The sequence below is a fragment of the Zingiber officinale genome, chromosome 7B (genome assembly GCF_018446385.1).
Source record: "Zingiber officinale cultivar Zhangliang chromosome 7B, Zo_v1.1, whole genome shotgun sequence".
NCBI lineage: Eukaryota > Viridiplantae > Streptophyta > Magnoliopsida > Zingiberales > Zingiberaceae > Zingiber > Zingiber officinale.
Window position 1 is genome coordinate 41,114,923 of NC_055999.1, and position 11,892 is coordinate 41,126,814.

Consider the following 11,892-nt stretch of genomic DNA (forward strand, 5'->3'; position numbering starts at 1 on the left):
TCTGTTGTAGATTACCATGACGTCGAATACGAACACCTTCTCCCTGCGATCTGTCCTTGAGAAGGACAAGCTCAACGGAGCAAACTTCCTGGACTGGTACAGGAACCTGAGAATAGTTCTCACCTAAGAACGTAAATTGTACGTTCTGGAGCAGCCCATTCCAGAGGCTCCTCCTGCCACATCCCCGCGAGCTGACCGAGATGCTTTCAAGAAGCATCAAGATGACGCATTAGATGTGTCTTGTCTAATGCTCGCGACCATGAACTCTGAGCTTCAGAAGCAACACGAGTTAATGGGCGCTTACGATATGGTTGAACATCTTCGTCAACTGTATCAAGGACAAGCGAGGCATGAGAGATTTGAGATCTCAAGGGCACTGTTTCAGTGCAAGATGTCAGACGGGGCTCCTGTAGGCCCATATGTACTCAAAATGATTGGGTACATAGAGAGCCTACAAAGGTTGGGGTTCCCACTTGGCCAAGAGCTGGCCACTGACCTGATCCTACAATCCTTGCCGGATAGCTATAGTCAATTCGTTCTAAACTATAATATGAACGAGATTGACAAGCCACTGCCCGAGATGCTTAGTATGTTGTGAACTGCTGAGCTGAACCTTAAGAAGGCTAAGCCCAACACTGTTCTGATAGTTCAGAAACATAAGGCCAAGGGCAAGCCCAAAGGCAAGGGAAAGTCCCAAGCCAAGGGCAAAGGCAAGGCACTGAAGCCGAAAGGAGGGGTCGCCAAGGATGCTACCTGCTTCCACTGCGGTCAGACCGGGCACTGGAAGAGGAACTGCAAGGTATACTTGGAGGATCTTAAGAAGAAGCGAAGTGAGACTTCCACTTCAGGTATATATGTTATAAAAGTCAATCTATCTATTTCTACATCATGGGTATTAGATACTGGATGTGCTTCTCACATTTGTACTGATGTACAGGCACTGAGAAATAGCAGGGCATTGACAAAGGGCGAGATAGACCTACGAGTAGGCAATAGAGCACGAGTTGCTGCTGTTGCTGTAGGGACTTACTTTCTATCTCTGTCCTCTGGGCTTGTACTAGAGTTAGTCGATTATTGTTATGTGCCTGCATTAACTAAGAACATTATATCAGTTTCTTGTTTGGACAAGAAAGGTTTCTCGTTTACTATAAAGAACAAATGTTGTTCCGTCTATTTAAACGATATGTTCTATTGTAGTGCACCTCTGATAAACGGACTCTATATTCTAGACCTTGAGAGACCTATCTATAACATAAATACCAAGAGGTTCAAGTCAAATGACATGAACCAAACCTACCTCTGGCACAGTCGCTTAGGTCATATAAATGACAAGCGCTTATCCCAGCTCCATAAGGATGGTTTGCTGGACTCATTTGATTTTGAATCATATGAGATATGCATGTCATGCCTACGAGGAAAGATGACCAAGACTCTCTTTAGTGGGCACAGCGAGAGAGCGACTGATTTGTTAGGACTTATACATAGTGATGTATGTGGCCCTTTCAATGTCGCTGCTAGAGGTGGTTATAGGTACTTCATCACATTTACTGATGACTTCAGTAGATATGGTTATGTGTACTTGATGACACATAAGTCTGAATCCTTTGAAAAGTTCAAAAAATTCAAGAATGAAGTACAGAACCAGCTTGGCAAGAGTATTAAGATACTTCGATCCGATCGAGGTGGAGAATACCTTAGCCATGAGTTCCATGACTATCTAGTTGAGTGTGAGATTCTATCCCAACTCACTCCTCCTGGAACACCATAGTGGAATGGTGTATCCGAAAGGAGGAATCGTACCTTATTAGATATGGTACGATCTATGATGAGTCACACAGATCTTCCGACATACCTTTGGGGCTATGCTTTAGACACGGCAGCTTTTATACTCAACCGAGTTCCATCCAAGGCCGTGATAAAGACACCATATAGGATATGGACTGGGAGAGATGTCCAGGTGTCTTTCATGAGGATTTGGGGTTGTGAGGCTTACGTTCGACGTCAAGTCTCAGACAAATTAGGACCCAAATCTGACAAGTGCTTTTTCATTGGATATCCCAAGTAAACTAAGGGATATTACTTCTACATTCCCAATCAGCACAAGGTAGTTGTGGCAAAGACTGGGGTCTTTCTAGAAAGGGACTTTGTTTCTAGAAAGACTAGTGGGAGCGCGTTCGATCTTAAAGAAGTTTAAGATGCGAACAATAGCACTGATGGCTCGATGGAAATTGAACTGGAACCACAAAGTGTTGTGGATAATGTTGTTCCACAAGGAGTTGAGGAACAACAACCAGTTCAAGTAGACATACCTCTTCCCAGGTCTGATAGGGTACCCCGTCAACCTGTGAGATACTCATTTCTCTTGTTTGACCATGATGACGTTATGCTCATAGAGGATGAGCCTACCACCTATCAGGAAGCTGTGATGAGACCAGATTCCGAGAAATGGCTAGAAGCCATGAGATCCGAAATGGAATCCATGTACACCAACCAAGTATGGACTTTGGTTGATCCACCTGAAGGGGTAAAACTCATTGGGTGTAAGTGGGTCTTTAAGAGAAAGACTGACATGAATGGACTTATCTATAAGGGGCGCTTGGTAGCTAAAGGTTTCAAGCAGATTCATGGTACTGACTATGATGAAACATTTTCTCCAGTAGCGATGTTTAAGTCCATTCGGATCATGCTTGCTATTGCAGCCTACCATGACTATGAGATATGGCAGATGGATGTCAAAACCACATTTCTGAATGGAAATCTGCTCGAGGATGTGTACATGACACAACCTGAGGGTTTTATAGACCCACAACATACTAACAGAGTATGCAAGCTGCATAGGTCCATTTATGGACTAAAGCAAGCTTCTCGGAGCTGGAATCTTCGATTCGATGATGCAATCAAACAGTTTGGTTTCATCAAGAACGAAGATGAGCCTTGTGTCTACAAGAAGGTTGTAGGGGATATAGTTGTCTTCCTCATATTGTATGTGGATGACATACTACTCATTGGGAAGGACATCCCTATGCTTCAGTCTGTCAAGACCTGGCTAGGGAGTTGCTTCTCAATGAAGGAATTAGGTGAGACATCCCGCATTCTAGGGATACAGATCTATAGAGATAGATCTAAGAGATTGTTTGGCCTAAGTCAGAGTACATACATTGACAAGGTACTCCTACGGTTTGCCATGCAGAACTCCAAGAAGGGATTTCTGCCGATGTCACATGGCGTGAGTCTTTCGAAGACTCAAGGTCCCTCTTCTAGAGAGGAGAGAGACCGCATGGATCAGATCCCTTATGCCTCAGCCATAGGATCGATCATGTACGTCATGCTATGTACTCGACCTGATGTCTCGTATGCTTTGAGCATACCAGTCAGATCCGGTAAAAGTCACTGGATAGCGATCAAGAATATTCTTAAGTACTTAAGAAGGACTAAAGAATATTTCTTGATATATGGAGGCGATGATGAGCTAGCTGTGAAGGGTTACAGTGATGCTAGCTTCCAGACGGACCAGGATGACTATAGATCGCAATCTGGTTCGGATTTTGCATTAATGGTGGTGTCACCGAAAGAGTTCAAACAGATACGAGTCGATTCTACAACGAGTACATTCGCATCGAGGCGAAAGGAGGCGATTGATCCGCAAGTTCATCACTGAACTTGGGGTGGTTCCTGGCATTGCTGACCCCATTGAGCTCTATTGTGACAACAATGGAGCTATAGCACAGGCGAAGGAGCCTCGCTCACACCAGCGAACCAAACACATACTACGGCACTTCCATCTAATTCGAGAGATCATCGAGAGAGGAGATGTGAAGATTTGCAGAGTATCTAAAGAGGATAACATCGCAGATCTCTTGACCAAGGCTTTGGCACAGAGGAAGCATGATGGTCACACTAGGTCATTGGGGCTTAGAGCCTACACTGATTGGCACTAGTGCTAGTGGGAGATTGTTAGCAAGAGCCCTAGAGCCAATCATTTGATGATTGTATTTTGGACTTGTTGTATCATATTCTATATAAATAAAGGCATTTGGTTTTTGGTTATTATACTTACTTGTATTGGTGCCATATAAACTAAGTATAATAACGTCCTTGAGTAGACGGTTCTCACCTATATCAATCGGTTAGTTGAACCGATAGTGAGATGATATAGGGAACACTACTCTTAATCATTCCTAGTCGTGTATTAACATTCAGGGACAATATTAATGCAATAATACTAGCATGCAGGTTAACTCGATGACTTGATCTCACAAGTCATGGATATAGAGATATCAAGTTGACACATGAGTATGCATTGGAGAATGTATACTGAATGACCCGCCATGAGAAAGTATCATGGATCGTTATTGTTAGAGTGTATACTAAAAGCCTAGCTTTTGGTATAAACATTAATCTAGAAATAAGAATCGCATTGGTCAAATGCCTACATTTATGATAAATGTAGTTGCTCAATTAATTTATATTGTAGATAACATGGTGTGTGGTGTCACATACAGAAGATCATGTTATCGGTTCCTTATAAATTATAAACAGTAGCTCACGACCAAGATGGAAAGGAACAAACCATTGGAAGGTCGTAGTGTAATTAGGTATTAGTTTATCTTAACTATATGATTACACTAGTACACTTAGAGTGTATTGAGTAGGACCATTTGAGGTCGTTCCTTTTATACTGACTTTATAAAAGAATAAAGACCTCAGTTATTATGGAAGTGTGTGCTCTTAATCCTAATATAATAACAAACACATATATTTGATACTTATTTCTTTAATTTATCAATGGGTGAGATTTAGTTCGATAAATCAATAAACCCGATAAGTTGGGAAATGGTATCACTTATAGTGTGTGTTGTTGATTATAGAAGGAAACTGTGTCCTAGAGATACTAGGTTGATAATGTCCTCAAGAGGAGCTCATAAGGATTGTCATGTTAAACCCTGCAGGTGGACTTAGTCCGACATGATAATAAGGTTGAGTGGTACTACTCTTGGACTTAGATATTAATTAAATGAGTTGTCAGTAACTCACTTAATTAGTGGACATTCGATATCTTAAACACAGGGAGACTAACACGCTCATAATAAGAAGGAGCCCAAAATGTAATTTGGGATTGGTGCGGTAGTTCAATAATAGTTCTTTAGTGGAATGAATTATTATTGATGAAATTAAGTTGTGTGTTCGGGGCGAACACGGGATGCTTAATTTCATCGGGAGAGCAAAACCAATTCCTCCTCTCGGTCCCTATCGTAGCCTCTAATATATAGAGATTTATACCCACCGCATACCCACCTTCTTACCCATCCAATGGGGCCGGCCAAGCTAGCTTGGAACCCAAGCTAGGGCCGGCCAAGATCAAGTGGATGAGTCATGTAGGTGACCGGCCAAAGCTTGGGTCCCAAGCTTAGGTGGCCGACCACTAGAATATTTAAAAAGATTTTTATTAAAATTATTTCTTATGTGGATATCATGATTTTAAAAGAGAGTTTAAAAATTAAAAATTTCCGTTTATAGCTTTCTACAAAAGATTAAGAGAAGAGATTAATCTCTTTCCTTATTTGTAGTTTAAAAGGATGGTTTTAATTTTTGGTAAAAACTTTCCTTATTTGTAAATCATCTACATGTTTAAAAGAGAGTTTAAAATTTGAAATCTTTCCTTATTTGTTGATTAAAGGAGGATTTTAAATTTTAAGAAAACTTTCCTTTTTAACCATGTTCATGATTTAAAAGAAAGTTTAAAAATTAATAATTCTCTTTTATTAGTTTCTACAAAAGATTGAGAAAAGATTTGATATCTTTCCTTATTTGTAGATTAAAAGAGATTTTAATTTTAGAGATAACTTTCTTTTATCCACATGTTTAAAAGAAAGATTTTAATTTATTAAATTTCCTTTTAAACCAATCATGAAGGGATTAAATTATTGGAGAAATTTTATAAATTTCTGAAGACAAATTAGGAAGTTTTAATTAATTAAAACTCTCCTTGTTTGTAGCTTTGGTGTGGCCGGCCAAATAGAATTGAGAAAGAAAATTGTTTTTAATTAAATAATTTTTCCTTTTCAATGGAAAAAGAATTAAGGAAATTTTTATTAAATTTTCCTTATTCGCCAAGACCAAGGATTATAAAAGAGGGGGTAGAGAAGGCTTCATGGTGAACAACCTCTATTATTTCTCTCCCTCTTTTCCTTGGTGTTGTGGCCGGCCAACCTCTCTTCCTCTCTTCCTCTTGGTGGTGGCCGAACCTTCTCTATTTGCTTGGAGCTCTTGTGGTGGCCGGATACTACTTGGAGAAGAAGAAGAAGAAGGAGAGAAAGCTTGTATCCCTTGGAGCTTGGTTGGTGGAAAAAGATCTTCATCTTTTGGAAGCTTTGTGCTTGGCCGAAACTTGAAGAAAGGAGAAGAAGGTGCTTTGGTGGATTCTCATCTCGGAAGATCGTTGCCCACACAACGTCCGAGGTTAGAAGAGGAATACGGTAGAAGATCAAGAGGTCTTTCTAAAAGGTATAACTAGTATTTTTTCTTTCCGCATCATACTAGTTATTTTTGGAAATAATACCAAATACAAGAGGCTTACGATTCTAGTATTTCGAATATGTTTTTCGAAATTGTGTTCTTTTGTTTTTTTTTTCCTTGTGATTTGATTGTTCTTTTCGGTTAACCTAAAGTTATTTTAGGAAATTAAATATTAGATTTCTATAAAAGGTTTTGTCTAGTCGGTGGTGGTTGCTCCCATATCCAAGAAGGCCATGTGCCTCGCCACGTCAGTACTGGGAACCAATTATGGAAATTAATATTTAATGAAATTAATAACTTAAGGTGATTTGGGTCGAACGTGTTAAGTTCCGCAGGAGATCCAAGTCAAAACCTAAAAGAACAAATAGATTAAGTTTTGGATTAAACGTGTTAAGTTCCGCAGGCGATCCAAAATTTAATTTAAAAGAACACATGGTAGCTAGGAAAAGGTTCAGACCTTTGTACAAAATTTTTGTACAGTGGAACCTCTAGGCTTTCCGAGTAGCAACCAACAGTTATATGAGTGTCATATACTTTCTCATGTGGCTATTAGTATGACTACTAGTCCTTAAACCTGAAGTCACCATGGATCCCTACATAAGGAGTTATGTACTTTGGCTTCGTCAAACGTCACCCGTAACTGGGTGGACTATAAAGGCGATTACTGGGTATGTAACGAATTATGCAGAGGGATGTGAGTGATGTAGATGGGATCTATCCCTCCTATATGACGGGAGCGACATCGATATTCTTGATAGAGTGAGACCACGAAGTGCATGGCTATGCCCAAATGAGTCAATATAGGATATTGAGCTCATTTGATTGAGTGAGTCTACTTGGAGTTCAAGATTTAGATTGATTAGAGGATGACACGGTCTATGCCTCACATTGATCAATCTAGATGTCTAGGATAGAAGGACACTTGTCATATTTTATGAGGAGTCACAATTAGTAGTCACAAGGTGATGTTGGATCTCAACATTCTTGTAACTTGGGTAGTAATGATGTGTTGCTAGATACCGCTCATTACTTATGCTCCTAAATGGGTTTAGGGGCATTGCCAACGTTACAAGAACCTATAGGGTCACACACTAAGGGCAATTAGATGGAGATTAGGTTCATTAGATGAACCTAAATGATTACGTTCATATGATGAACCAAATTGGATTAAGAGTAATCCAAAGTAGGCTAATTGAGTAGGACTCAATTTGGTTCATGTGTTAAGTGAGTCTAATTTGGACTTAGAATCATTTAATTAATTTAATTCAATGAATAGAGATTCATTAAATTAAAATTGACTTGAACCAATGGTTAGATTAGATCAACCAAGGGAGAGAAGTGGTCAACTTTGACTTGACTTAAGTAGGAAGATAAAGAGTCAAGTTTTGACTTGACTTTGACTTGACCAATGCCACATCATCAAGGCTTCTTCATTTGGTCAAGTGTGACTTGACCAAATGCCACCTCATGGAGGAGATCAAGAGACTTGACTCTTGATATTCCATGGGGGTTACATGCCTTGAAGTGGCCGGCCACTTTTAGGTGGAATGAAAAATTGATTTTTCATTCAAGTGGTTGTAACTCCATCTTCTTCTTCCTCTTGAGTTTTCTTCTTGCTCTCCCTTTCCTCCCTACTGATCTCTAAGGTTTCTAGCACATCCTTAGAGATTTTTCTCCATCTCTTGCTTGTGTGGATACACATAGAGAAGTGTCTACTTTGACACTTTCGAGATCCGGCGAACCGAGGACAAGCAGGATTGCGAAGGGCTTCGCATCAAGGGTATATTCTTTCTTCATGTAGATCTTGGAGTAGATCATAGTTTGAAACTCGTACTCGTATTTTTGAAATCTATCCTTCGCACGAGATCCAGTCGCATGGGTGATTCGGGGTTTCCGCGACGCGAAAACGCGATTTTCGCAGCCCGAAAAACCCAACACGCAAGCCCTCCGACGCTCAAGTCAGGTCCTTTTTCTGGCGAAGCAGTGTACGAAGGAAGAAAAATAGAGCTGTTGAAGATGCATGTGGATGTGCGCGTACCTGACCAATAAAGTGGACCCCCCCTTTTTATACGACTCTGCCTGCCTCTTAATCCTGCATGCTTCTAGAGAATGTCGGGTGTCAGGACGTGTCGGGTGAGGGAGGATGTCTGGCAACCTCGCATTGGTAGGAGAAAAGTTCCACTCTTAGTGTGTGGCAGAACACTAGAATATTCTCTGACTCACACCAGCTATTCTCTAATAAGAGGTTATGATTCTCTGACACTGTTATCGCTTAGTTTATCGATCCTACCTAGTTTCAACGGTAGACAACTTGAGAAGATTGCTAAAATGTGGTGCAAGGACTGAGCCTTAATGCCTTGACCCATGTGCAGCTAGTCAGGGGTTATCAAGGGATTACGCTTAATTGAGATGAAGAGAATGACTTGTATAGAACCAGCCAGGAATCATCTGAGGCTGTGACTGAGGACTAAGCATGCATGACCCTACCGAGGCAGAGTTGGTCGGGGATTGTCTAGCATATGTGCCAGGGACATATGTAGAGATTGAGCTTGGATTACTTGAGCAGTAGGCATCCAGTCGAGAACTAGTTAAAATCTCGGCCTGGGGCTCAACCCTAAGGACTCGACCTGTCTGTGATCGACCGAAAATTATGGAGGGTGAAGCGGTGAAGCTGAACTGCCATCTCCCCTTGACTATTGACGGTCACATTCTCTTGACTATTAACTTTCTAGTATTATCAGGTCTCCCATTTAAGCACCGTATCACCATCATTATTTATGGATTTTCTTGTAGTGAGACCGGAAAGATAAAATAAAGCTGCCTATCCAAATTTAGCCAACCTTATCATACTGCCTTCCCACTGCAAGGAAACAAATTTAAAACTTCTCAATCATCAATATCATGCTGAGGCACAAAGAAAAGTTCCCTTATCCTTCACACTAAAGGAAAGAACATGCACATCTTGTTTTCTTTTTCTTATTTAATTTTCAGTAACCAACCAAGTAAGATTCATATAGTAGAAAACAACCCTAGTTAGCCAATGCTAGTCGTCTCCATCCAGAGCAAAGGGATTTGTGATAAGAATTTAGGCACCAACTAGCAGGGGAAAGGGACAAGATAACAACATTATTAAAGGGGCTCCATTAGTTAGTGGATGGAGTGTGGAATGCATACTCCCCTTCCATTTAGTAATATCTGCGTCCAACAGAATCCAGATGCTCGTCTATTCAGCAACCATGACCAAGTTAGTCGTGATTCCAATCAGTGTTCTCAAAACCATTTGGAAAGTCAATCAGTCGCAATTATATTGAAGACCAACGATAAAATGAACAGAATTGGCATGACTCCACGTGTGCTTTGTGTGAATTACTGCAGAACAATAATAATGATTTGCCGATCCAAATCAATTCCGATATGCTAAGTACACAAATGTCCATCTACTAGTTATTGTTATATAGTAAGTATTTATTTTCCCGGATCTTTGGAGAAAATGGAAAAGCAATCTTTTCCTCGAACAAATCAGAATCGCACTAGTGTAATCGCTTATGCAATCCACAAACCGTCTTCCCTCAATTTGTTCTTCTTGCTTTCTCCGTGACAGAAACGACGACAGTTTTGATTCATTTGGAGACGGAAATATTATACAAGTGTATCGTCTTCGTTGCTTTCACCGGTGATATGGACTCAGATACTATTAAGGATTCATTCTCTCTTTAATTAGCCAATTCCTCTGCCTTCCAGCAATCAACTTCCTTGGGTGGATCCTCGAAGTCGACATTTTTAGGTCACGAATTAATCATCGGGTCTTTGACACGAGAAGTGGAATTGGAGATGCCTGTGCTCTGACTTCCGCCATTGTCCTTTCTCCAAACTTGCAAAGTGTTCAACTGCTCTGATGATGATGAAAGCCGTTTGATAAAAAGGCTCGATGAGGCGTACCACACTACAGCACCCTTGAATTAATGGCGCTACCACCATGGTTGATGACCATGTCAGTGGCGACTGCGGATCCCTATAAAAAGGCCACCTTGCAGCGTGTGTTTGCCACACTGCTCTGCTGCTGCCTCCTCTGATCTCTCTCTCTCTGTCTCTCCCTCTCTCTCTCTCTCTCTCTCTCTCTCTCTCTCTCTCTCTGTGTGGTGGTCTCCGTCGACTGATGGATGCTGTCAATGACGTCGTGAAGGTTTCGCTCGAAGGCTATGAAGCTGAGAGTGTGGTGGCTGACGCAGTCAATGAGGAGGAGGTGGACTTGTCGCGCCGCGCGCAGTGGCTGCGCGCGGCGGTGCTGGGAGCAAATGACGGGCTCGTCTCGACGGCGTCGCTGATGATGGGCATCGGGGCTGTGAAGGACGACGCGAAGGCGATGTTGCTTTCCGGGTTCGCTGGTCTGGTAGCCGGCGCGTGCAGCATGGCCATCGGGGAGTTCGTGTCAGTGTATTCGCAGGTGGACATCGAGGTGGCGGTGCGGAAGAGGAGGGAAAAGCAGAGGGCAGCGGCGACAATGGAGGAGCAACTGGGAAAGCTACCGAGCCCTGTGCAGGCGGCGGCGGCGTCAGCTCTGGCGTTCTCGGTGGGGGCGGTGGTTCCGCTTTTGGCGGCAGGGTTCATCGGGAGCTACAGGTTGAGGCTGGAGGTGGTGGTGGCGGCGGCGAGCGCGGCGTTGGTCGTGTTCGGGTGCGCGGGAGCAGCGCTGGGACGGGCTCCGAAGGTGAGGTCGTGCGCAAGGGTGGTGGTGGGCGGGTGGGCCGCCATGGCCGTCACGTTCGGGCTCATGAGGTTCGTCGGCGCCAAGGCGCTTTGACTATAGTCATCATCGAATTTTAATCCTCCTATGAAGTTGCTAAATTTTTATCTGATAAAATGTTTGCTTTCGTGGCCTTTTTAATTACTAATGTGTAGTTGATGGAATCGAAGCGGTTGCCATGAAATCTACAATTATAAAAATGTAGCGAGATGGATGGTTGTTCACGCTTCTTTCGTAGTTCATAGTATATAAATATCCGTCCCTTCAGAACGGACAGATATGAGGTTAAATCTTGTTTGATTATTAGTTGGATGTTTATTCTCGCTCATGTGTTATTACGGTTTAAGATTTATAGTTATTTATAATTTATCTCTTGGGAGATAGACTGACAGAGACAATGAGGGTACGAATAGTATACAAATAACGGGAGGAAAAATGTTTTTGGGATTTTTTTTTCTCTTTATTTAGTTGATACTATATAAAATATTATAGAAAATGTTCACATAAATTTACATTACCAGCTCCATATTTATTATTTTAAGTGGAAACTTCTTTAAAAAAAGCTCAGTTAGGAAACTAAGCAGACACGAAAAGAATATGGCTTTATTTCCATGCGGATGACATCGATTTGT

At 41.7% G+C, this 11,892-nt stretch overlaps 1 protein-coding gene across 1 annotated transcript; it reads left to right on the top strand.

Moving 5' to 3' along the window:
- Positions 1-10,451: 10,451 nt before the first annotated feature.
- On the top strand, positions 10,452-11,634 carry LOC122005695 (vacuolar iron transporter homolog 2-like). The gene has a single exon (XM_042560818.1). It carries the CDS (start codon positions 10,673-10,675, stop codon positions 11,315-11,317), a length of 645 nt encoding a protein of 214 aa, XP_042416752.1. The 5' UTR covers positions 10,452-10,672; the 3' UTR covers positions 11,318-11,634.
- The last annotated feature ends 258 nt before the right edge of the window (positions 11,635-11,892 follow it).